Source organism: Setaria viridis, chromosome 3 (assembly GCF_005286985.2).
Source record: "Setaria viridis chromosome 3, Setaria_viridis_v4.0, whole genome shotgun sequence".
In the NCBI taxonomy this organism is placed as follows: Eukaryota; Viridiplantae; Streptophyta; class Magnoliopsida; order Poales; family Poaceae; genus Setaria; species Setaria viridis.
The window spans coordinates 40,064,444-40,091,670 of record NC_048265.2 but is presented as its reverse complement, the minus strand read 5'-3'; the positions used below and the strand labels follow the sequence as shown (position 1 = coordinate 40,091,670).

The 27,227-nt window shown below is 46.0% G+C and overlaps 3 protein-coding genes across 3 annotated transcripts in view; all 3 read left to right on the top strand.

Moving 5' to 3' along the window:
- LOC140222271 (uncharacterized) overlaps positions 1 to 16,241 on the top strand; it is a 30,397-nt gene extending 14,156 nt beyond the window's left edge. The window contains exons 3-6 of the mRNA XM_072292438.1: positions 15,230 to 15,381; positions 15,449 to 15,662; positions 15,736 to 15,933; positions 16,017 to 16,241. Of these exons, the coding sequence (XP_072148539.1) occupies positions 15,230 to 15,381; positions 15,449 to 15,662; positions 15,736 to 15,933; positions 16,017 to 16,241 (789 nt within the window). The remainder of the gene's footprint in view (positions 1 to 15,229; positions 15,382 to 15,448; positions 15,663 to 15,735; positions 15,934 to 16,016) is intronic.
- Positions 16,215 to 17,330, top strand: LOC140222125 (uncharacterized). Its single transcript, XM_072292320.1, has 3 exons — positions 16,215 to 16,653; positions 16,736 to 16,930; positions 17,024 to 17,330. The coding sequence occupies exons 1-3, from the start codon at positions 16,312 to 16,314 to the stop codon at positions 17,099 to 17,101; spliced, it is 615 nt and encodes a 204-aa protein (XP_072148421.1). The 5' UTR covers positions 16,215 to 16,311; the 3' UTR covers positions 17,102 to 17,330.
- Positions 17,331 to 22,723: 5,393 nt separating this feature from the next.
- Positions 22,724 to 26,763, top strand: LOC117847098 (lysine histidine transporter-like 8). Its single transcript, XM_034728256.2, has 5 exons — positions 22,724 to 23,293; positions 24,510 to 24,643; positions 25,138 to 25,565; positions 25,661 to 25,792; positions 25,890 to 26,763. Exons 1-5 carry the CDS (start codon positions 22,938 to 22,940, stop codon positions 26,376 to 26,378), a joined length of 1,539 nt encoding a protein of 512 aa, XP_034584147.1. The 5' UTR covers positions 22,724 to 22,937; the 3' UTR covers positions 26,379 to 26,763.
- The last annotated feature ends 464 nt before the right edge of the window (positions 26,764 to 27,227 follow it).

The window sequence follows — 27,227 nt, the reverse complement described above, 5'->3', positions numbered from 1 at the left end:
CTATTTTATCTAAACCTATCTATCTAAATTATACTACAACTAATTACCTTCGATCGTGGTGGGAGCAGGCACAGGACGTGAGGCGGCCTGCCCGGCCGGGAGCGGGCACAGGGCGGGGGGCGGCCGGCCTCAGGCCACGGAGGGCGCTGGGGCCCGGCCGGGGGACACCGACGGGGCGGGGTGGCGCGGCTCGGCTCGGGCCGGGTGGCCCAGGGCGGCGCGCGGCGGGGCGAGCTGGGCGGGGGCGGGCGGGCGCCGGGCGGCGAGGGCGCCTACGGCGGCGGCGGCGGCGGACTACGAGGGAGCCGGCGCGGGTTGTTGAGAAAGGGAGATGCGAAATCAAACTGCGTAAAAGGAAGGAGCGACCGTTATGGTAAAAGGCTTGGCGCCAGGCTCGAGCCTCGGCGCCAAGATCTATGGCGCCAAGCCTCGGCGCCACGTTAGGAGGCCGGCGCCACGTCGGAGGCGCGTGGGGGGACCTTGGCGCCAGGATGCCTGGTGCCAAGACGTTATAGCTTGGCGCCAACCATCCTGGCGCCAAGCTAAGGGTCCATTTTCGGAATTGGTTTCGCTAGGGGTCTATTTGTGAAATTTTTTCGTGAAAAGGGCCAAAATAAAAAAAAAAGTCGGGCTAGGGTACAGATCGGCCAAGGGCATGTTTAGTTGCTTTTGGACAACCAAAATCACTGTGTGTGGCGGAACCGCCCAACTTAAGCTGGTTTAAGTGCGCCTAATCGCTGTCGGAACAGCAATTATCCGAAACGCACCTAAAACAGCGTAAGTCCGGTAGTCCGTCGAGTGTCCCTAGGACTCCTCGAAGGATCCACGGCGTGTCTCATAACCATACATCAGGATAATATCCGCGATGGGATAATATCAACAAACTATACATTTTTACATACATAATTAAGAGGTACAAGTTATTACAAGACATAAGTTGAGGCAAACTTAGTAATGCAGTGTTAGACAAGCTCTAAGATTAAACATAAATAGTTCAGGAGAAGATGCGTCGATAAACTATTTTCTAGGGTATTGTGAGACTCAGGTCAATACCCTAGGGCTTCGGGGTCTCCTCCTCGGTAGCTTCCTGTGGAGCTTCTGAAAGATAACCACAAGGGGAAAACCCTGAGTACGGGGTACTCAGCAAGTCTTACCCGACTAACCAATATAATAGTTTTTCTTTGGAATGCATGTCAGTCTTTGGGTGTGCTTGGTTGACACAATTTTGCCGAAAAAGCTTACTACGAGTGAGGCCTTAATTTTATCTTTTATTTTAGTTAAGTCATTACCTAACCAGTCTAGATGATAACAGAAGTAAAACAATCATAGCTGTTAAATCATACAGTACTTGGCAACAGGAGATTTTATATCGCATGAGTTTATACTACGATGCTTAACAGCGATCAAGTGCATTCATAACCGAGAATTGCGGCGATCCGGATCAATTTACATCTTGCAGGAGAGTACCCTGATCACCAGCATTATACGACTATCCAGGTCGTACTAACAACCTCTCGATTAGCAAAGTCAATGATTAGGAATACAACTACCCGGACCCAGGGATGCACCCCCACATGGGACCCCACGTCTGGCCTGATCTTCATGTGAGTTTCAGGCTACACCCCTGCCAATCTCCAGCACGTCAAGCGCGGGTACGAAGCATTCCTGATCATAGAATTTACTAACCTACTGGGCTTTACTGGTCCCATACCCAGTAAGTGATCAGATGTTTATCACTTGATCAATGGTTAAGACACGAATCGGGCCTTAACCAGATTAATCTAGCAGACAGAACTACATCTCTAGCTTCTGTCCGTTTTCATGTTCCAGACTATCCTTCATAAGCAACATGTATGACTTAAGAGTTTTCCTTAAGGTTGGTAAACCAATCATGTAAGCAAGTAAGCAATTCTAGACTTGGGTAGTTTCTAGGATTTGAACAAGTGGCAAAGATGTCCTTAAATCAAGGCATGATCATACACAAGAATAGGTTTCATTCAACTCCTAGACTTAGTGCATACAATGAGCAAATAACCTATAACTAGTCACATGAAATAACGATTCCAAAATAGATAGGTATAAATGCACCGGGGCTTGCCTTGATCGTTCAAAAGATTAGTAGAAGCCGACGGATTTGCTTCACAGGGAACAAATTCAAACACTTCGTCGGACTCCAAGGGTCCTTCTGAAAATTCCCAGTAATCTTCTTCCGGTGCTTCTGGATCTACGGCACAGTATATGCAGGGGTCAGAATGCAAACTTTTTAAATAACAGACTATACAACTTTCCTTCATGATAAAGTTGCAAGCCAACAAGGACTATACGACTTATCATGATAAAGTTGTAAGTCAACACACAAAATCTAAAAAGATTAACCTATATTTTTATTTTTCTTAATTAACCCTTCCTATAGCCTTTCTCTTAATTTTAGAAAAAGTGGTAAATATTTTCTAACTTGAAAATCTAATTTCCTATGGGTTAAGAATTATTTGTGATTGATAAAGTATTATTCATATTTTTATACATTTTATAAATATTAAGTATTTATTTAATTACCTTAAAAGGAAGGCATTAGATAAATACCCAAATTTTTATTATTTTCCTAGGGTGTAAAAATTTTTATGCATAAAGGAAAATAAAACAAGCCTAACAAAATTGGTTTCACTAATTTTGGACACTCCTACAAATTTCTGTGATTAAAATGGTGTAAAACGAATTTAAACGAATTATTTTGCTAAGGAAATCTAACTTTTCCCGAAATTCCCCCGGAAAAACTTTTCTTACTCACCCACGCTCTACCCTCTCTCACGAATCACTGGACCCCACGGCGCGGACCCCACCTTCCTATTCACTTCTACCCGCCGGCTTTTCTCTCCCCTCCGACGGGCCCCCGCGGGCCGATTTCCCTTTCTTTCTCCTTTGGCAGCCCAACGATGGCCCACGGCCTCTTTCCTTTTTCTTCTTTTTCTTCGCGACATCGGCCGGCTTCACTGGGCCGTGGCGACACGCCAGCCCTTTCTTTTTATCAGCCGAACCGCGTGCGCGCGTTACTGGGCCTTAGGGTTGCGGCCCAGCAACCGACCGCGCTCGGCCTGCCTCCTCCGGCCGCGCCTCCTTTTCTCCCACTGACGCGCGGGCCCCGGCGTCCAGGCTCTTCTTCTTCCTCCCGCCAAAAGTGCCCGTGACAGGGGGCGGCGCGACTCGCCGGCCGGCGCCCTCCCGGCGGCGAGACTAGGTGACGACACCAACTCTAGACCTACACGACCCTATGCGCGGTAACAGCTCCCCGGGAGATGGCCGGAGCCATCCCCTCCACGGCGACAGGCGGCGACTCCCTCGGCCGGCCGTGGCTCCTTGCGACAACAGCTTAACCGACTCAAACGACTGCTTCTACTCCATCCTCAGACCCTAAAGACTCGGCTACGACTACTCAAGAAGGAAGAAAAACAGCGCAAGGTGGTTCTCACCGTGAGCGGGCGGCGCGACGGCGGCGGACAGAAGCGGCGGCGAGCACGGCTATTCCGGCAAGGATGTGGGACAACGACTGGCTCGGGGTGTAGCTGGGGTGTCTATGGAGGAGTGGGCGAGAGGAATCGACGGAAGCTGCTGGGAGGTGGTAGAATTTTGCTCGGCGGCGATACTGGTCAGAGGAGAGCGGGCGGCGGTAAAAAGGGGAGGCAGTGAAATGGTGGCGCGGGAACAGTAAACATTCAAGCGTTTAACCCCGCGCATGGACGACACCGTGGCCTACCCGTAGGCTTGCGTGGTGAGGAGGTGGCCTAGCTAGCTGCCCTGGCGGTCGACCGACGACGACGGCGGCGACACGTCTGGAGCTCTGTCACCGCCCGTGACCTTCAGAGCCGCGTCGTGGTTGATCTTTGATCCAACGGCACACCGATGCTTAAGAAAGTTACAGATAAACTCAAATTCTCCAGCTTTTGTTTTGGCTCCATCCCGAGATAATCATCAAACCAGTGGAAATTTGGAGATGTTGCTCGAGTTGGTTCTGAAATCGACTGAATCAGAGGTTCACTTTGTCAGTCATCGACAGTAATGTCGATCTCACTTGTTAATCCAATTCAGTGGCTTAAACCTTGTTTTTCCAATCCAACTTCTACCCAAACATGTTCTACTATGTCCCAGTGTTCCATTTTGCTCATGAATAAGTATCTCTTTTGATCTAAATAGCTCTGAATTCGAGCTCCAAGTCGTTGCCTTGCTGCTGTTCAGACTTAGAAAAATTCAGAGTTTCAGTCAACTTGTGATTTTGTGCTGACTTTGAGCTGGAATTTGACTCCCTTCCTGTTACTGATCCTGGCCAAAAACACCCAATTCTTGTAGTCCAAAGTTCACACTTCAATATGGTACAGTTGTCATGGTGCACTTAGTTGCAAAATTCTCCAGAAATCAATTTTGAAAACAGACTCTGGAGCTGTTTTCTCTGAACCTTATTTTCGGACGATGAACAGTACTTCACTATTTCTGTTTCCTTCTTTAACTCCTTTGAGCTATTTAGCACCAATTTCAGTCCTGAATTTTTGATCCCTAAGTTCTAAACATTCCTACATTTGTAACCCACATTTTTGGCAAATTTTCCTGAATTTCAATTTGAAATTCAAATTTCGGTCAAAATTTGGCCGAATTTGATCTTTTTGCCAATTGTTTTTCTTTTTCTTTTGAATTTCTTTCCAATTTCCCATAATTACTTTGATACTTCAAATGGCAACTATTACACTGTGCCAGCACTGTAGCATACTGTAGCGTTTCGTTTGTATTTGTGAATTATTATCCAAATATTGACTAATTAGGCTCAAAAGATTCTCGCAAAGTACAACAAAACTGTGCAATTAGTTTTTGATTTCGTCTACATTCAGTACTCCATGTATGTACCGTAATTTTGATGTGACGGGAAATCTTCTTTTTGCATAGTGCCAAAGTTAGGATTTTGGGGTAACTAAACAAGGCCCATGGATCCTCCTTTTTGTCTGCTCACCTTTTGAGCTCTCATCATTATGATTTTTGTTTGCATGGTAATCATTAAAAAAAGGGTCAAGTACGAAGTCCTGAAGAACGATATTGAATGAAACTTTCGCATTTCACTCATCTTGGAAGGTCAAATATGAAATCGAGCCGCGTTCTTCTGTGAAATTGTATTTTGCATTGTTGATGATTTTAGATGAAACTTTCAGTCCACGCACGCCATCCTGTGACGATGAATTGCTTTCCAACTAACTGGCACAACTAGTATGACCATTGGCTTGGACATCAAAATTCAGAGGACTAGTAATAGGAACAAAATCATGAGATTAGTGATACCATGAGCAAAAGATATCTCTATTATTAGTATTCGATCGATTCAAGCGTTGGATTGCAGGGAGTCCTATTACAGAAGGCTAAGAAAATTGATAAAGTCTAAGTATACCACTACCCCAGTTTGTTGAAAAATAAGGCACGTCTTATTTTGAAAAACCTATACTTAATTTGTTTTGATAAAATCTTATAGAAACCGGTGACGAAAGTCTAGGTCTATAGACAAAGCTAGTTTCAAACGTCAGAGTTGGAGCGCACCGTTCACCTTGTAAACTTGAAGCTGCAGAAATGCCTTCTGCATATATATCCTCCACTATCATCTACCGGACAATAATGACCAATGCAATGTACCATACGATGTTTCAAGATCATCACGATATATATAATGTGGTCCATTTTATTCTACGATATGTGCTTCAGTTCTCTGCTATAAGCACAATGCGGAGAAAGAGAGGTTAATATGTAAATGGGGAACAAATAAGCTACTCTTAATTAGGAATAGAAGTCAACGGGAACAAGCTAATTAACTTGCTTTCGAGTTTCGAGCTCAATGTTGTTCGTTCCCATGGTCTTCATGAATTCATGATGGTCCTATTTTTTGCGCTCACAGCATTCGGATCTTGTTCCCGTGGTCGCCATCATGCGAAATGGTGAAGTTTGGAAGTCTTAGCACAATTAGTGAATAAAGATCTCGCGTTCTCAGTGCAAAGTTTCGGTCCGTGATTTCCAAGAGTGCAATACTCGTAGAGCAGGCTAATTAATTCCAAATAATGTTAGAGGTCAGTGTAGAGGCACCGAAACCGAGCCCTTGTTTACTTCATCCCCAACTCCCAACTTTGGCACTATGCAAAAAGAAGATTCCCCATCACATCAAACTTGCGGTACATGCATGGAGTACTAAATGTAGACGAAATCAAAAACTAATTGCACAGTTTTGTTGTACTTTGCGAGACGAATCTTTTGAGCCTAATTAGTCAATATTTAGACAATAATTCACAAATACAAACGAAACGCTACAGTGTCGCATTTATGGCAGAATGCCAATTTTACCACTCCCAAATTGGCAAGTAAACAAGGCCAGACCAGTCCCACAGCGAAGCTTGCAGAGCTGGCAATTGGTCGCTGCACCCGCCACCCGCCCCCTACAGCGCGACCCCTGCTCCTTCCGCACGCAAACCCTCCTTCCTTGGCTCCTTGCCTGCCTGCGGCCTACGAACCGGCCGTTACCAGCCGACGCCGTCTTGGGCCTTGTTTACTTCCCAAGTTGGGGGTTGCAAATTTGGCATTTTGCCATAAATGCGACACTGTAGCGTTTCGTTTGTATTTGTGAATTATTGTCTAAATATTGACTAATTACGCTCAAAAGATTCGTCTCGCAAAGTACAACAAAACTATGCAATTAGTTTTTGATTTCGTCTACATTTAGTACTCCATGCATGTACCGTAAGTTTGATGTGATGGGGAATCTTCTTTTTGCATAGTGTCAAAGTTGGGAGTTGGGAGTGAAGCAACATGGGTGCATGATCAGCAGCTATTGCATATTCATCGATATCATGTCTTGCCTGATTGCCTCTAATTTCTGCAGCACAAAATCCCTCGACTGGCGTGTCTATGAGCAGACGATACGGGTGAGACAAAGGAAGGGTGTTTAGTGGGTAAAAGATCTCAGCTTTGAACACAACATCTCCTTCACTGGCGTGTGGCCATCTGGAGGGCCGGAGATGCTGCTTCCCCTTACAGGTACAACCATGCAGGCACCGGATGGTGTATCTGAGTCTGAGCTAAGGAAGCGTATTAATCTGAGGCGCCAGCACAAGCAAAGGTAAAGTTCTGTGCGCGTGTGACTATGAGCAGTCCAAGCATTTGTTATCTGTCTCGCTTTTAGGAATTAAAATGGACTATTCATGGCATAATTTCTTACTCGCCGATGGATGAAATTACTATCATTTTTTTACTTTTGTAAACTGTAACCCAAGTTCCATGAGCTTCCTAGCTTATAGTGTAGGTGCAGATATTGTTATAGTACCACTGCAACTTTCCTTTCTTATCCTTCTTAACAAAAAAAAATTAAATAGATTTACACATAATTAAAAGACGCATTATAGTAATTTCTCACTATTTTTGGTACTTCGTCCCACCAAATTGGTATTTCTTGATACTTCTCTTTAGATACTTCATGGTATTTTTTTAAGCACTCTAAAATTTCTCCAGATAGATTAGATTATTCCCCTGAATTGGGTTATTTCTAACATCAAGTTATTTTTGCTAACAACCATTCAATCGTGCGAGTAAATTTGAATGCTGCACAAATGCCCTTGCATATATAACCACCTACCGGACAATAATAATCAATGTACCATGCGACATTTCGTGACGGCTACTATCACTATATATTCTCACCCATTTGATTTCACCTTCTGCGCATAGATCAGTTCTCCACTACGAGCGTGACATAGGAGAATGTGAGCGTAATGTGTAATGGGGAACAAAACTAATTCCGAATTAGGAATAGAAGTCACCCGGAAAAAGCTTACCTAGAGCTGAAACTCAAATAGTCTTTCCAGGAGCTCAAGGATGGTCAAACATTATACTAGAATCACATTTCATCCTCATGTTCCGAATAAATTTAATTGACCCTTTTCCTCTGCTCAACTTTTGAGCTCTCACCATTACAATTTTGTTGCCATGGTCAACTATGATGTCTTCACTACAAGAAAAGTCCCTCCTTGTGCTGTATACAAGAACGATATTGAATAAAATATTTGCATTTTACTCATCATTTTGGACGGTCAAACGTGAAATTCAGCCACATTCTTGAAGTGGAAAATAAATTGCGTCGTTGAGTGTTAAATATGAAACTTTTAGATACAATTGTGGGAGCTTATTCAACGGTAAAACTGCATGCTACTTCCGACACTACCGGAAACAGTCAATTCGCCGAGTGTAAAAATTTTGCCGAGTGCATTTTCTCGGGCACTCGGCAAACAGCCTTTTTGCCGAGTGTACACAATGGGACACTCGGCGAACATAAAACACTCGGCAAAAAGGAGGTTTGCCGAGTGCCAAAAATCAGGCACTCGGCAAACAACTCCACGACACTCGGCAAAGAAGACACACTCGGCAAATCGGTATCGCGTGCGGCGCACGTGCGTCGTGCACTAACAGCGTGGGACGGCCGTTACACCTTTGCCGAGTGTTAGACGTGTGACACTCGGCAAAGTCCGCTTCGCTGAGTGCCAGACGCATACACTCGGCACACGCAAACGTTCGCCGAGTGTCTCAGCCGGACACTCGGCAAACGAAACACTTTGCCGAGTGCCATCCTTGAGGCACTCGGCAAACAAAAAAAAAATTCCTTCCAACACCTTCCACACTTTTTCTACTCCCCACGTAGGACATTTGGTTATACATATTAAAATCTGGTATATTTTCGGGTCTGTTTGGGATTTTTAATGCTTCGTTTGCATTAATAGGAATTTTTTTATTGAAGTCAAATTTTAACTACACGTACTTGAAATAATGGATTGAAATCAGTGAAAAAATCATATTCATATTATGGAGACTAAATTGAGGTCTCAACCAGAAAATGAAAAGAAATTTTGAACATTGTTTTTAAAAAACACGACCACGAACCTTTGGTTCAATGGTTGTTAAATTGTAAAAAAACCAAACGAAATCTGAAAATCACAAGATTTGTCAAGATGTCATTATATTATGTGTGTAGGCTGTGGTAAAAAATTGAGAACGTTTCGCCCAATTTCTGACCTATCATGCTTAGAAACCGACTAATCTCCTGGAGGGATTCATAGAAGTTAGAAAGGAGCCAATAAGATTTGGTGTTCAAGTGACACATGAATTAAGGAGTGCCTTCAAATCTTTTTGTACAGGCAACATACAACACATGTTGGTTCATGTCAAATTTTGGAAATTTTTCGGATGCATTTGATATTTTTTATTGATTAAATGCAATTCTAGATTTTTATTAGATATAAATGGAATTTGAGCTATAACTGCATGAAATAATGGAATATTTTCGGTAGAAAACTAATTTAACAATTTTTTAGTGATTTTGACACGATTTTGAACAAGTATATTTGAAAAAGGCCACTAAAATACGTTATTTCATGTAACGTTTGCCGAGTGTAACCATAAAACACTCGGCAAACATTGTATTTTGCCGAGTGTTTTCTATGTGCACTCGGCAAACAAGTTGCACGGGCCCACTTTCTTCGGCCTCGGTTGATAAAAAAAACCCCGAATTAAGTTTGCCGAGTGCCCTGGATCTAGGCACTCGGCAAACACTAGTGCTTTGCCGAGTGCCCGCGATCTGGCACTCGGCAAAGGCTTGTATTTTGCCGAGTGTTTTCTATATGCACTCGGCAAACAAGTTGCACGGGCCCACTTTCTTCGGCCTTGGTTGATAAAAAAACCGGAATTAACTTTGCCGAGTGCCCTCGATCTAGGCACTCGGCAAACACTAGTTCTTTGCCGAGTGCCAGCGATCCGGCACTCGGCAAAGCCTTTGCCGAGTGCCCGATCGCGGGCACTCGGCAAAGAATCGAAGTTATCTCCGAACTTAGCGTCTCGTCGATTCATTTCCGCGCGCCTCTAGCCCCGTCCGCCGGCCCCCGTGCCCGACCCGACTCCCGCGTCGCCGGCGCCGCCCGCCACCGCCACCGCCGGCCGCCACCGCCCACCGCCACCGCCCCGCCGCCACCGCCCCGCCGGCCGCCTGTCTCCCCCGCGTGCCGCCCGACCCCGACGCCCCGGCCCCGGCGTCGGCCTCCCCACCACCGGCGCCGCCCGACGGTCCGCCGGCCGCCTCGCCCCGGCCCCGGCTCCCCGCCACCGGCGCGCCCGGCGCCGGCTCCCCTGCCCGACGGCCGCGGCCCACCGGCCGCCCCCTGCCCGACGGCCGCGGCCCACCGGCCGCCCCCGTTCCGGCCCCGTTCCGCCCCCTGCCCGACGGCCGCGGCCCACCGGCCGCCCCCTGCCCGACGGCCGCGGCCCACCGGCCGCCCCCGTTCCGGCCCCGGCGCCCCCTGTCCCCGTAGGTAATTTTTTTTTTGAATTTAGGAAATCTGACTTAGATAGTAGATTAAAATTAGAAATAAGATATTAGAAATTAGAAATTGTAGGGCTTTAGTTGTTGAAATTAGGAAATTGTAGAGAGCTTTACTTGTTGAAATTAGGGAATTGTAGGGCTTTCGTTGTTGAAATTAGGAAATTGTGGGACTTTAGTTGTTGAAATTAGAAAATGATGGTTGGCTTTGGAATTTAAGCTATAAGAATGTTTGTGGAAGTGAGCCATCGTGCCATTCCTTGCTCCGTACATGTGGTTGTCGGCCATCGTGCCGTTTATTTGATGCAGGTTATGGAAACCTCCACGTGTAGGGGAGGTGCTGCCGAAATTTTTAGTTGACAATTGTATGTTTTTTTTGCAGGAGAGGCTACGTTACCGTCCTCGAGTCGTCACTTTGTACGATAGCAAGGTGAGTCTCCCGTTCGAAAGAGATACGTTTGGAAATATGCAGATTTTTGCATATTTATAACCGTATCTGTTTCGAATTGTCCACGTTACTTTGGACAGCACGAGGATGTGTAGGTGGGTTTAGTTTCCATAGTCTACTCCGATCCGAGTTAGAGTTTCGACAGCACCTCCCAATTGTTCTCCGGATACACAATCTCCAGCACAGGATGTGTATTTGGAGAACAGCGGGGAGGTGCTGCCGAAATTCTATCTCGGGTCGGAGTAGACCATGGAAACTAATCCCACCTACACATCCTCGTGTGGGATTAGGACCTATCTTTACCTAATAGACAATATAGGAACGTGTAGATGCAACTTGAGTGTTTATATTATTTGCTGGTATGGTAGAGGATGGAGGATCGTCAGTGGATGTACACGGGCCGATCTAGCCAGAATTCGTTGACTGATGAATGGATAAACAAGACCGATGCTTTCTTGGAACGGGCATTTGCAAGGATCAAAGGAGGAAGAGAAACTTGGTGTCCGTGTAGCAAATGTGGAAACATGCGTCGGCAAACCAAGTTAGGAATGGGTAAACATCTTGTTAGGCACGGATTTACGTCAGACTATACCATATGGATCTACCATGGTGAGGTCGATCGTGGGAGGGACGAGGTCATCAGACAACGTATCGAGCAATATGATGATGACGCCGGGGTGGGAGACATGTTAGATGACTATCATGAAGCTCATAGGGAGGAGGAGCCCGAGGCTACCGCAAAGGCGTATTACGACATGTTGTCTGCGGCACAACAACCCCTTCACGGGCATACCAAGGTCTCTCAACTGGATGCCATTGCACGTCTAATGGCCGTGAAGTCCCAGTTTAGCTTGAGTCGAGACGCCTTCGATATTATGTTGACAGTTTTTGGGAGCCTGCTCCCGGAGGGTCATATCTTACCAAAGTCTATGTATGAGGCACAAAAACTTCTTCGTGCACTTAAGATGCCATACGAGCAGATACATGCTTGCCCGAAGGGATGCATCTTATTTAGGAAAGAATATGCGGAAGCCAAGTACTGTGTGAAGTGCGAATCATCTAGATTCCTGGAGGTAGACTCTGGTGACGGTCAGAAGAAGCAGCTTGCAATCCCTGTGAAGATTCTACGGTACCTTCCCTTCATACCGAGGATCCAACGGCTGTACATGTGTGAAGAATCCGCGAAACAAATGACATGGCATAAAAACGGACGTCGATACAATGCTGACAAGCTGGTACATCCATCCGATGGTGAAGCCTGGACAAAGTTTGATGCCATTTATGATGAGAAAGCTCGAGAGGCTCGTAATGTACGTGTTGCGCTCGCAACAGATGGGTTCAATCCGTATGGAATGGCGGCTGCCCCGTACACATGTTGGCCTATGTTTGTTATCCCCTTGAATCTCCCCCCTGGTGTCATCTTTCAGCGACAAAACATATTTTTATCGTTGATAATTCCAGAACACCCAGGGAATAATATGAGTGTGTACATGGAGCCTCTGATAGATGATTTGGTCCGTGCATGGGAGGAAGGGGTATGGACATACGACCGGGCTACACGGACAAACTTCAAGATGCATATTTGGTACCACTATTCCCTGCATGACTTGCCGGCATATGGTATTTTCTGTGGCTGGTGTGTTCACGGGAAGTTCCCCTGCCCAGTATGCAAGGCTTCAGTGAAGTTCACTTGGTTGACCAAGGGTGGCAAGTATTCTTCATTCGACAAACATCGACAATTCCTTCCTCCTGACCATCCTTTCAGAACAGATATTAGAAATTTTACGAAAGATGTCGTAGTTAATGAGCCCCCACCGCAGATGTTGACCTTAGCCTTGGTTCGTGCTCAGATAGACGCTCTTGAGGTCAATAATCATGAAGGTGGGTTTGTGGGATATGGCGAGCAACATGCTTGGACTCAGAAGTCTTGCTTGTGGAATCTCCCCTATTTTGACGATCTTCTTCTCCCACATAATATTGATGTTATGCACACTGAAAAGAACATCGCTGAGGCAATTTTTGGTACAATCATGGACATTCCTGACAAGACAAAGGATAACGTCAAGGCTAGAGTGGATCAAGCAAGGTTATGCAACAGACCAAAGCTAGACATGATGCCTCCTAGAGCCGGCAAGTCGTGGAGAAAGCCTAAGGCCGATTTTGTCCTGACGAGGGCCCAAAAGAGGGAGGTATTAGAATGGTTCCAAACGTTAATGTTCCCTGATGGGTATGCAGCGAATTTGAAGAGGGGAGTGAACCTAGCTACTTTGCGAATCAACGGGCTCAAAAGTCATGATTACCACGTATGGCTTGAGCGCCTACTCCCGGTGATGGTTCGAGGCTATGTACCTGATAATGTCTGGCAAGTGCTAGCGGAGTTGAGCAATTTCTTCCGTCAGCTGTGTGCTAAGGAATTATCTCGGACCGTGGTTGCAGAAATGGAAAGAATGGCGCCTGTGTTGCTCTGTAAGTTGGAGAAGATCTTTCCGCCTGGCTTCTTCAATCCGATGCAGCACATGATTTTGCACCTCCCGTATGAAGCACGAATGGGGGGGCCTGTGCAGGGTCGTTGGTGCTATTCAATTGAGAGATGTCAAAAGGTTCTTCGAACTAAATGTAAAAATAAATGCAAAATTGAAGCATCCATTGCAGAAGCATACATTCTGGAGGAGGTGTCAAACTTCACAACCAAATACTATGCTGACAACCTTCCTAGCGTGCACAATCCACCCGCTCGTTATAATGACTCAGAAGTTGAATCGAGCCTTAGCCTTTTTCGAGGACAACTTGGAAGTGCAAGTGGTGCGACACGGAAGAAATTGAAACATAAAGAGTGGCGCACTATCATGTTGTATGTATTGACCAACCTTGTCGAGGTGGAGCCGTACATACTGTAAGTTGTCAACAAACTAGTTTGTTCTCAATTAATCACTATTCTGCGATCAACTCTCATGTTTCTCGTTGGTACAGGGAATTTCATCGTAAATTCTGGCGTAATTGAAGGGAACCTACCCCGCACGAAGCCGAGACCCTTCTTCAAAAGGGTGCGGGTAATGGAATGCCCGATTTTATTTCTTGGTTCAAATATAAGGTACAATCCAATTTCGCTCGTTCATGATTACCACGTTCCAAGTTTGCCGTACATGTGAATAATATAACGAACCACCCTACTTCAACTTGCAGGCTCAAACCGATTCGTCTATAAATGTTGAGGTTAGACAGGTTGCCGATGGCTGTGCCTACAGGGTCAGATCTTTTACCGGTTATGACGTAAATGGTTATCGTTTTCACACAACAAGCCATGAGCAGAGTCGGCCCAATCGAAGAACGACAAATACCGGAGTATTCACGCTAGGCTCTGATGGTGTCGAGTACTACGGAAGAATTGAAGAAATATACGAACTAACTTTTCATGGTTGCAAAGTTATTAATCCAGTCATATTCAAATGCCATTGGTTTGATCCATCAGTCGTGAGATGGGCACCTAATCTTGGGTTAGTCGAAATTCGGCAATCATCCGTCTTGCAAGGAGACGATGTCTATATTGTGGCTCAACAGGCCACGCAAGTTTATTATTTGTCATACCCGTGCCAAACTGACGATCGTCTGAAGGGTTGGGATGTTGTGTACAAGGTATCGCCACACGGTAAACTACCTGTACCAAATAATGAAGATTATAACATTAACCCCAACACATATGATGGAGATTTTTTCCAAGAAGATGGGCTCGAAGGGATTTTTGAGATTGATTTAACCGACGCTTTCGCAATGGAAGTAGACAATGAAAGGGTTGTTGACGATGACGCTGGAGAGGAGGTTCATAATATGAAGGAGTTAGAATTACTTCAGCGGTTACAGTTAGGACAGGACATTGATGATGACGCTGAAACTTCGGAGCACGAGAATGATTTGTTTGACACGCGTGACAGTGACGATGAGACTTATGATCCAGCTAATCCCGATCATGACGATTATTTCTAAGACATGTATGGATCGTGGCAATTTATTTATTATTTGTCATACCATGTTATTTTTGAAATTATGTTTTATTTATATATGTGCTGATTGGTTTACTCTTGGCAAATGCAGGTGATTGAACAATGGTGGGCGGTACGAGGAAGATTGCTGCGCTTTACGAAAAATTAAAAGCTGCAGCTTCCGGGTCAGGTACACGGTCAGACGCATCGAGAGGTCGAGGAAGGCGTCGAGGGAGGGGTGGAGGCAGGGGTGACGCACCCGTGGAGGAAGCGGTGGGGGCACAGGTCTTGGCTAGAGGCAGGGGTCGGGGCAGGGGTCGAGGAAAGGGTAAAGGGGTGAGGGCCCCGTCGCCTGTGCCTTCGTCGTCGTCGGAGGAGGAGGAGGAGGAGGTACCCTCCGCGCACGCCTCTAGTGACGAGGCGGAGGTACAGGAGGAGCAGGAGCAGCAGAGGAAGGAGGGGGAGGAGGCAGGGGAGGAGGGAGGGGAGGAGCAGTCCAAGATTTGGTTGCGAGGTCCCTCGTCCCTCCCGAGGCGACCCATCCCTGATCATTTACGCCCCCTGATTCAACCCGCTGGGGCAAAGTAAGTTTCTTCACATATTCTCTGTACTTTTGATATGTTCAAACTCACATATTAATCACTTGTGCAGGAGTTGGACTAAGCTCAGTGGGGGTGCCCACAACCGCAAGGTCAACGGCATCGTCGGTCTTTTGTGTAGGCTACACTTCCCCGGTCTAGTGGTCTTCGCCGGACAGGAGGAGCCGGCCTACACGTGGGACCACTACGTCGCTGCCGCCGACGTCGGTGATCGTGACCACAGGCAGTTTGCGAATAAGGCGGAGCGGGTGAAGGCCGAGCTGTGGGTAAGTCTTCGCAGCACTACATTGCTTAATACATTCTTGATATAATAATTGTATGCTTGCCGTCTATACGTAGGACTTTTATAGATGTCAGGAGGGCTTCGAGGCTAGGGCGGCCTCCGTGATTGAACAAGCCGCTAAGAAGCTTGTTAAGGACATGCACTACGAGGCGCGCGTTCAGGCCATCATCGACTTTTATGCTGAATACAAAAGGATGAGGATCAAAAAAGAAGAGGCCAGGACAATGAACCTGACCAAGGAAGAATTCATGGCGGTACGTACATAAAGACTATATTTACTATTTGAGAGATTAATTACGCTTAATTCCGTTATTTATATGTCATACACTTCATATAGGTGCCTCCGTGGTGGTGCCGATCCTTTACCCGGTGCTGGGAAAAAATGGTGGACGTGTGGTTGCAGCCTGGGTGGTTGGAGAACCACAATGCCTGCCGGGAGCGGCGTCTGCAGATGCCATATGCATCACACCATCAAGGCAGTCTGAGCCTTGATGAGTACAAGGAAAAATGGGTACGTGAATTCATTTCTGTTTTCTCAGACATAATACTGCATATTTTGTAATCATTTTACATTTTTTCCGCAGACTTCATCACATGATGGTCAGGAGTGCTCCCGGTTCAAGGCATGGGTTATGTCCAAAAAGGGCAAGGCCACGGCAGACATCGACTTCAACCCGGAGGACCCGCCCGAGGCGTACAGCCATCCCAGCATCCACAGCCGCGTCACCGAGTACACAGCCATGGCGAGGGAGGTTCACGGGCCAGAGTTCGATCCGAGCTCTCAGGATATCGATCCTGAAATAGTGATGAGGGTAGGAGGAGGGAAGAAGCATGGCAGGTATTGGATTGGAGATAGCGTGATCGACACTGCCAGTACTCCCACTCTCTCCCAGATCCGAGCAAGGAGCACGGACTCGAGCCCCGCGATACGGCCACGGCCTACCGCTGCACAGCTACAGATGCAGGCTCTGCAGGTTAGTTGTGTTTCTTTAATTTTTCATTCATTTTGTACTTACCTTTTGCTTGACAATAAGTGGTTGGGATGAAATATTGTAGGCCCAGGTGGAGGTAGAACGGAAGCGCCGAGAGGAACTAGAGGCGAGGATCGAGGCGGATCGGCAGCTTGAAAGGCAGAGGACGGAGCAGATGTTCCAATACATGCAGAGTGTGTTCCACAGTTTAGGTCAAACTCCACCACCTATGCCACCGAACCTCTTCCCGCCACCTCCACCACCTCCTGCAGCTACTCCTGTGAGTCAATCTCAACCTTACAATCAATCTAGACTTACTTCCACTAGAATTACTTGTTTAGACTATGAAATCTCTTTACCTACATTTGTGCAGAATCAATCGGCGGCGTCCAATGCAGAATCTTCCTGGGGGCACTGGACACCTGCACGTCCTCCTCATCCTCCTCAGTGACTTGTCATTTCTGTGTTTGTGATGCAAAACTTGTGAATTACTTATTTAGACGAGAACTTATGAATGCTATTTGTGTGCTTGTGAATCCTGTGGTGCAATTTATATGCTTGTGCTGCCATTAATATGCCTGTGTATCTGTGGTTGTTTTTTGAGAGGGGTCCTTTATACCTAACATTTCTATTTTGTAGCAGGAATTAGGACACTTTGCCGAGTGTTAGCACTCGGCAAAGAGGCCATTTCTGGTAGTAGTAGACGGGTTTGCCGAGTGTATTCTTCAAACACTCGGCAAAGGGGTCAAAAAATTTGGCGAAATTGCTTGTTTGCCGAGTGCCATTAAGTAGGCACTCGGCAAACACAGGCCATTTGCCGAGTGTATTCAAGAAAACACTCGGCAAAGGGGGCATAAAAAAATGGCGGACCGGGCATCTTTGCCGAGTGTTTTCTTAAATACACTCGGCAAAGATGGAAACTTCGCCGAGTGTATTTAGGGAAACACACGGCAAAGGGGGTATAAAAAATGGCGGGCCGGGCATCTTTGCCGAGTGTTTTCTTAAATACACTCGGCAAAGATGGAAACTTCGCCGAGTGTAATTAAGAAAACACTCGGCAAAGATTTAGACTTCGCCGAGTGTCGGCCGTCAGACACTCGGCAAAGCTTCCGTCGCCGTGACAGCCCGTCAACGCCTTTGTACCGAGTGTCATATTTTGCCGAGTGTATTGCGGCACTCGGCAAAGGCTTTGCCGAGTGCCCGATGGTTGACACTCGGCAAACAACCTGTTTGCCGAGAAAAACTTTGCCGAGTAATGTTCGCCGAGTGTTACACTCGGCAAACACTTTGCCGAGTGTATTTGGCCCTTCGCCGAGTGCCTGGGGCACTCGGCAAACTTACTGTATCCGGTAGTGCGATCCCAGCACGTCATCTTGTGATATGATACACTGCTTTGCAATTAACTGGCACAACTATTATGGCCAGGACATCAAATTAAACTCAAGAGGACTAGTAATAGGAACAAAATCATGAGATTATTCCTGATTTGGCCCGCAAATAAGCAATTATCTCTAAAGTGATACTCATCAGAGCAAAAAACGTGCCTAGTATTTTATTTAAGCGTTGGATGGCAGGGAGTCCTATTGCAGCGCAAAATTCTTGGAAAATTGAACAAGTCTAAATTATGCACCACCTCCCAGTTCGTTCAAAACAAAGCTACGTCTTATATATATTTTGAAAACTGTAAATTTAATTTAATATGTCGAAATTATTAGAGAAAACGGTGACCAAATTCTAGGTTTATAGACAAAGATAATTTGAAATGTCAGAGTTGGAGCCCGCCCTTCGTCCTAGTACATTTTATGCTGCACCAATGCATTTGCATATATATCCTCCACTGTCGACTACCGGACAATTACAGCCAATGTACCATGGAACTCCGAGATAAGGCTGCTAATGGTCGAAGAACCGTCCCAAAACCAAATCAAACCATACATAAAAGAAAATTAATTGTAAACCACACCAGCCAACCCACTGCTCTTGTATATCTAAACCAAACCAACTCATTGGTATAAAAAACTCCAAACCCAATCAAACCACATGTCTTAAACTGGTTTTAAGCCACTTAAAAGGTGAGAAAGGGAATTCCCATGTAAGGTGAGATTTTTTCTATATATATCATATGGTTAGCTTTTGACCTGGGCCCATATGTAGATATAGCAGTACAAATTTACATGAAATAGCTAACTGTTATTTTGAGACATCTCTAACAAATTTCAGTCAAATTCGCTAAAAGTTTAAGGTGTGAATATGAGGTTTTAGTTTTATAGTCCGACTTTCGACGTGGCACTACTAGAGAACTAGGTATCGGTACCGGTTCGCAGGGTGCATATCTCCCGAAAATGCATCCAGGATTAACCCGTCGAGATAAAAGGGGGCAGTCTTTTATCATGGGGTCCTAAACCGGGATATAAGACCATCTTTTAGTCCCAGTTTGTAAAACCAACCGGGACTAACGGGGCTACCACGCCAGGCGCTGGACAGACCCCTTTAGTCCCGGTTTGTTTTACAAACTGGAACTAAATGTCTCCTCTTTAGTCCTGGTTTGTTTTTACAAACCGGGACTAAAGAGCATGTATACAGCGCCATGCAGGCGCCTGCATGGCGCCTATAATTTTGTGCATCACGTACCCCTTTAGTTAGTTGAGAGTTTTTTTTTATAATTAATGAAATCAATCAAACTATATATAGTATTTAAACGAATTAATTTAACTATTACATACTGATATAGACAATTCTTATACAATTAGCTAGTATATGTACAATTCTTGATTAGTATATATATACAGTACAATTAATTCCTAGCTAGCTAACTATATAGCTCTAGGATCTTCGTCGAGGTCTTCCCGTCAAGGTGTTGCTCGGTGCTTCTTAATTTCATCCACCGTAATGAAATTTTCCTTGTGAATTTATCACCTCGTCCAGCAGGAATCCTACAAGACTTTCGCATATTGTGTCTATTCTTTTCTTCTCCAAGATCTTGTCTCGAATATTATGCATCTATAATTTGGAAGTGAATAATATTACACGGACAATTAAATATAAGGAGATAGAAAATAATTAACTATTAATAGTATTATTTTATATTACATACTTCCTATTTTTCCTGCGGTGTCAACCTGATCTTATGTGATAGAAAACTTTGCATATTCTCACAGACATAGTACCCACATAGATTATTCCTTGTTCCTGTCTTAAGCACTTCAGTGGGAAAAAAACAAGTTATAAAATATTCGTCATATAGAATGTATAAAATATGCAAACTTCGTACGTACCGGGAAGTCTGTGTCCCATGTAAGTTTTTCTTGGAATGCACCTTGGCGCCGTTTTTTGATGAATTGTTTCCCTGCCTTACGGATTTAAATAATCAATGATATAGTGTTAGGCGAAAATTTAGGAAATACACTTTTGTAATAAGATAAAGGTCTAGAATTATTAATTACAAGTGTAGAATGTCTTGAATCTCTTGGTACTCCGCTAGTGGTTTCCTTAAGGAATCGAGGACGGTAACTCAGCTTCTATCAGGCTCAATTACTATTAGGATCCGATGGTAACTGTGTACGTAAATATTCATTAGTCATATAAGGAAAAGGATACTAAGATAGACGACATACGTATATACAAACACTTACTTGAAGTTGTATGGAAGTAGTATGTAGCTCTTGCCACCTTGAAGGTCCACGTGTAGATCTAGTCATGTTAATGTGCATGAAGAGAATGACTGTCATTCTGAGACATCTCCAACAAATTTTAGTCAAATTCGCTAAAATTTTAAGGTATGAACGTGATGTTTTAGTTTTAGGGTCCAACTTTCGACGTGGGGCTCACGTGTAGATCTAGGCACATGAATCTTCACGAAGTGGCTTGCTATCGTTTTGAGATATCTCCAACAAATTTCAGATAATTTCGAATTTGAAGGTGTGAACCATGGCAAACCAAACTCAATCATTATATATCTCACCCCATTGTCCACCAAACTAAGTTAGACTAATTATGAAAACCAAACCACTAAAATCGGTTTGAGACCAAACCATTAGCAGCCTTCCTCCGAGATCATCATTATATATTGTCGTCTATTATATTTTCCTTGTATACATCAGCTCTCCGCTACAAGCATAGTGAGGGGAAAGAGAGGGTAATGTGGAATCAAAGCTGTTCTCTTAGTTAGAATGGGAATCACCGGAAAGAAGGTTATTAATACTAAGAAGTAAAACTTGAGTAGTCACAGCCGACTCAATCCAGATGGTGGAATTATAGTTAACTAGCTTCCGACCTCAATTTTGTTCCCATGGTCCTCATCATGGTCATATTTTTTCAGCTGGTGCCATCAGGGTTTTATTGTGTCATTGTTGTCGTTTACGAAACTTTTGGGGATGTTTGGTTTGAAGAATCACTCCATTTTAAATGAGGTGGTGTATCATGAGTTCATTCCTCAAATTTGATGGAATGATCTCATTTCTCGTACTAGTACTAATTATTAGTCAGTGAGGAATGAAGTGGTGATAGATCAACTCATTTCATTCCACGAACTAACTTTCGACGAGCGAGAAAATGATGGACTACCTCGTTCCTCGAACAAACACACGACTCACCACCACCGGGGTACACACCCGCATGCAGGAGGTGATTTTCGTAGAGAAAACGTACAAATGAATAAAGTGTAGGCCTGCTGAAAGAGCTACTTTCACATGGTGAATTGAGGAGACACTGCTTGGAGTTAGAGAGCAGGCCAATCGGTCGCGGCACGGCACGGCACTGCACCCGAGCCGCCGGCCGCCGCTGCGCCATCCTTCCGTGCCTCGCACACCACACCAGTACACTGTACAGTGTACACCACCCCACTCGGCAACCGACGTGCCGTCGCCTCTCGCCTCCTACTGTGCAACCACTGCTTCTTCCAGGGCAGGCCAAGGCCAATCGGTCGCTGCAGCTAGGATGGAATTTGGATCGCATGGAGTCGCATCCGCATAGCACTTTTTACCATATTTCAAGTCAAATAAGAATACGAATTTGAATATTTTCGAATACGAATATAAAACAAATGTCTCGAATTCGGATATCCATCGGATATTTACTCGATTTACCTATTTTATTTGTTGATAGTTTTTAATAACAAAACTTTTATACAAGTAGAGACTAAAGTATGAGTACCTAGTGCAAACAAAAATCATCATAAGAATATTACATTAATTAATAATTATTTTAAATAGTGCAATTTATGAAAAAATAATATATGGATAAATATATATTTCAATAAATATAAATATTTATCAATGAATAATAAAAATTGTATAAAATGTTTTTATTAATAAATAGATAAACTAGAGTATTTAAAATTAAAATTAGAGATAAATTTTAACTAGTTTTATGGGTACAATATTAGTAATAATAAAATTAATATAATTAACTATTAGTTATAAAGATGAATTTTGAATAGTTTCAATGATATATTGTCATTATTAATATTTAAAGTAACATCATTTATTATTAGTTATAGAGATAACTAATAATTTTATATGATTGAATACGGATAGTGTCGGATATTGTGGAATATGAACGTGGAATCGGATAGAGAAAATCAAGAAAAACGAATTCGGATATATCCATTTTAGTGCCACGTTAAGTTCAAGTAGGTAATTCAAATATCCATTTTCACATTTCCATCCTATCCTAACTGTACCCGCCGCGCGGTTGTACTGTGCCGGCACGCAAACCCTCGCCGGCAAGGCAGCCGGCACAATCCCTGCCGAGTTGACCGCACGGTGAAAATGCGCGCACGCACGCAATCCCCTGCGGCGGCCTGCCAGACAAGCAAGCACAAGCAGATGCAGAGCCGAGCGAGTCGCCGCCCTGTCGGTCCCGCCCGCCGCGGCGCCGTGCTCTGCTTTGCTCCAAGGCTCCAAGCACGGACGGAGACGCACGACGCACGCCAGGACATGGCTACAGACCTACAGTCTCCTCTCGTACACGCGCGCAGGACACCCGCTCGGCCGCTCCTCCTCTTCTCTCTCCGCAGTCAAGTCATCTCCCTCACTCCCCGTGCATCATTCATTTCACTCTCTCACTACTCTCTCTCCTCCCCGACACGGACGGAAGTCACTGTCCTCTGTCCCCGCACTCCACGCCCCCCAGAGCCACCTTTTCTTTTCTCGCCTTCCCACCCAACCCGAGCTCCAAAAACTCACTCTGCCACACTCTCACTCCTTCGCGCGCTCCAAGAACTCGCTCTCGTCTCGCTCGGGGCGCCGCGCCGCCGAGCCAAGAACACTGCGCGCGGGCCGTGGGCAATGGCGACGCCGACGTCGGCGGCGGCGGAGGGGGCGGCGAGCGAGCCGGAGCTGGTGTCGATCCCGGCGACGCCGCACGGGCTCTCGACGCCGGAGGGCGCGGCGACCCCGACCGGCGGCGGTGGCGGCGGGCGGAGCAAGAGCGCCGCCGGGACGCCCGGGCGGCGGGTGGTGGAGGGCCTGCGCGGCTACCTGGAGGACGTGGGCCACCTCACCCGCCTCGACCCGCGCGACGCCTGGCTGCCCGTCACCGAGAGCCGCGGTGGCAACGCACGCTACGCCGCCTTCCACTCCCTCAACGCCGGCCTCGGGTTCCAGGCGCTCCTCCTCCCGCTCGCGTTCCCGGCACTCGGATGGTATTCATATATGTCTCCTTCCATTGCTTGCCTTGTTTCTGTTGCTGTGCTTGCTCTGCTCTTGTTAATGGTGCCTGGATTTGAGGTAAGAGTGGAATGGCAGAGTGAGTGTCATTGGCCACCTAATTGGCCTAATTGGCCGGGGGAGAAGAATTGTTTGGCATCCTTCTCTTTACCTTGCACGTTGTTGACAACGCATTGTTTGACATCACTTGGCCTGACCACAAACAATCAACTCGTAGCAACGAGATTCTATTTACCTTGGCAGCAACAACACTAGATGCATGTGCAGTCGCAGCTAGTTCCTTGTTGGTTGCATCCTTCTCTTTACGTTCGTTGTCAAGATTGTACAATTCTTGATCTGCTCTGAACTGAATGTGCATTCTTTGAACTTAGCTGTACTTATCTGATTTCTACACAAACTAAAGACAATATTGATGATTGGTCCCAAAAACCACAAGGGAGTTCTCTCCACCAACAATACACATATCAGTAAACAGTGCCCAATGGGGGTGATTTGATGATTTTAGATACTATTACTAGGAACCTTATTAAGGTGATTTTGGTTGGTGACTTTGGAGCCTTTAATTTTCGGTTTACATTCTTGCTCTGTTCTGCCCGTGTCAATGGCTCAACATGGTTGAGGGAGCCAGGTCTGCCAGCGCAAACCGCAGTGGGAACTGAGCTTGGGTGAGATAACCATGTACATGTATGTACTCACTCTATCGATCTGCTAAAACCCCTAGGGGGGACAAGAAACTTTTTTCCAATAATTAAGTATGTTAATGCTGCCCAGCCAGTGCAAGATCTTGAGTTGAATTTTTCCACTCTTCAAATTTGTTGACTGGAAAAATATGATACATTATTATTTGATTCATCAGCTTGGTGAAACTGGAGGTTCCATTCAGTTTTAGCCAAAGATAAGATAGTAGTCTCTTTTGGTTTCACTTTTCTATTTTTTTATTTGTATTTTGATGAATTTCCAATAAATAAATGTGCAGTACTTGCAACAGATCGATAAAATTATGCACCGCTTTGAAAAAAAATCAACTAAAAGTATTATTATGCTATTATTTTTCAACGTTGGTTATGGCACCGAGTTGGAATTGGTTTCACACTTTCAGATAGTTCCTTTATGTATTCAATCTGACTAAATTATAGCTGAATTTTATATCCATTTCTGACATTTTACTGCTCATGACTATTTGTTCTACAGGAGCTGGGGGATAATATTTTTGACTATTGCTTATTTCTGGCAACTGTACACACTCTGGATACTAGTGAAGCTTCATGAGGCTGTGCCAGGCAGGAGGTACAACAGATATGTGGAGCTTGCACAGGCTGCATTTGGTGAGACATTCCCTCAACTATTTTTGCCAGTTCATGACAATATATAAATGGGTGTGCACTGTATGTGACCTCTGCCCAAGTATTATCTCTGTCATGTAGGCTGGAAAGAATCTCCTGATAGTGTCTTTCTGCTTCATTATAGGAGGTGAAGTGTGATTGATGGGGTAGTGCCAGGCTAATCTAGGAACACTCTTTTGTTTTCTTCACATTTGGATCATGATCATGAGCTTCTGTTGGATAACATATCGCTCTCATGTCATTACAGTACCCCATAACCGTGGTTCCTTTTGCTACCACTGAAAACACCATGATCCTTCTTATCAAACTGTTGCATTATGTAGTCTGAATAATTGTTGCCTCTGTTTACACCAAACTAAGAACATGCAATGTGGCTAGATTCTCTGCTGTTCTGTTCAAGTGATAGCTACTAAGTTGGCTTCACTAGACAGAAATGATTTGCACCAATTACTGAACAGTGTGCATTATTTATCCAGGAGAAAAACTGGGAATGTGGCTGTCTCTTTTCCCAACTATCTATCTGTCGGCAGGCACTGCAACCGCGTTGATCCTGGTTGGAGGGGAGACGATGAAGCTGTTCTACCAAATAGTGTGCGGACCACTCTGCTCGCCGAGTCCCATTACAACGGTCGAATGGTACTTGGTGTTCACATCCTTGGCAGTAATTCTTTCCCAGCTCCCAAATCTCAATTCAATCGCTGGGCTCTCGCTCATCGGTGGCGCGACTGCGATAATGTACTGTACCATGTCCTGGGTTCTCTCGGTCAGCCAACCGCGGCCACCGACAGTCTCTTATGACCCAGTGAGATCAACTTCTTTCGGTACATCCTTACTCTCAACCTTGAACGCCCTCGGAATAGTAGCCTTTGCATTCAGAGGGCACAATCTTGCCCTGGAAATTCAGGTTAGTATTCATTCCTGAACCGATAATTTGTCCTGACACTTCCGTTACTCATAACTAGTATAATTTGGTGTGAATTGCCCGTTGAAATCTTGCAGGCGACAATGCCATCGACTTTCAAGCATCCAGCACATGTGCCAATGTGGCGTGGGGCCAAAGTCGCGTACCTCCTGATCGCAATGTGCCTCTTCCCTGTCGCCGTTGGAGGCTACTGGGCCTACGGAAACATGGCAAGTGCACCACAATAATACTTTGCTAATCACAGCCACCATGACTTCACCGTGTTCTGCACCTAATAATGATCCCTGGAACCCCTTGTATGTGCAGATGCCGCCGGGAGGGATGCTGGCGGCGCTCTACGCTTTCCACAGCCACGACACGCCGCAGGTGCTCCTGGCGACGACGTGCCTCCTCGTCGTGCTCAACTGCCTCAGCAGCTTCCAGATCTACTCCATGCCGGTGTTCGACAGCTTCGAGGCCTACTACACGGGGCGCACCAACCGGCCGTGCTCGCCGTGGGTGCGGTCGGGGTTCAGGGTGTTCTACGGCTTCCTCTCGCTGTTCATCAGCGTGGCGCTGCCGTTCCTGTCCAGCCTCGCCGGCCTGCTCGGCGGGCTGACGCTGCCGGTGACCTTCGCGTACCCGTGCTTCATGTGGATCCGCGTCAAGAAGCCCGAGCGGCTCAGCTTCAGCTGGTACCTCAACTGGGGGCTCGCCCTACTCGGCACCGCCTTCAGCCTGGCCTTCTCGCTGGGTGGCGTCTGGGGCATCGTCAGCAACGGTATGAAGCTCAAGTTCTTCAAGCCGCCCAACTAGTATAGTTATGGAAATTAGATGGAAAATTAGTATGTGGAAATCACTTGGTGCCATCTGCAAGTTATCAGATGGAAATTAGTCTGTGGAACTGAATGTCACATATATAGTTATGCTCTGCATAAGGGCATCAGGAGTGTATATTGCCGAGGGGATCTTAATGGTGGGTCCCGCACAGGATAAGGCCACCGTCTCTTGTGTGTAAGGGCATCCGGAGTGTGCAAAATTGGCCGGTCTTAAGGCCTATCTGGCATGGCTAGGGTCAGCCTTAGAACCTGTTTGGTTCCACTTGCTTATCATAAGCAGCTAAAAGTTGCTTATTTGGAAGGACTAAACTTTAGTCATACCTGTTTGGTTTCATGAGCTAAACAACATTTATTGTGTTCAAGGATGACCTGTTTGTCCTTCACCCCGCACTTCTTCCTCCTCACCTGCACCGCTCCTCTCCGCCCGCTATAGCAGCGTCGCTGCTACCCTGCTCTCCTCTGCCGTCCTCCATTCCATATCGTCGGCCATGAAGTCCTCCGCTGTCCTCCATTCCAAATCGCTGGCCACGGAGCGGATCAGGTTGCCGCCGCTCGGCACGGAGGGAGGGGAGCGGACGCCAGCGACCGGCACGGAGGAAGGGGAGGGGTTAACGGCGTCCCGCGAAGGAGGGGGGGGGGGTGACGTGACAGAAGGGGAGCGGACGCCGGCGACCGGCGTGGAGGAAGGGGAGGGATCGACAGTAGCGGGGATGGAGGAGGAGGAGGAGTCGGCGGGGATGGCTCTGGAGGAGCTGGCGACGGGGGAGGAGGGAGAGAGAGGAGTAAAGTGCATTGAACGAGGATAGAGGGTGTAAAGTGTACTTTT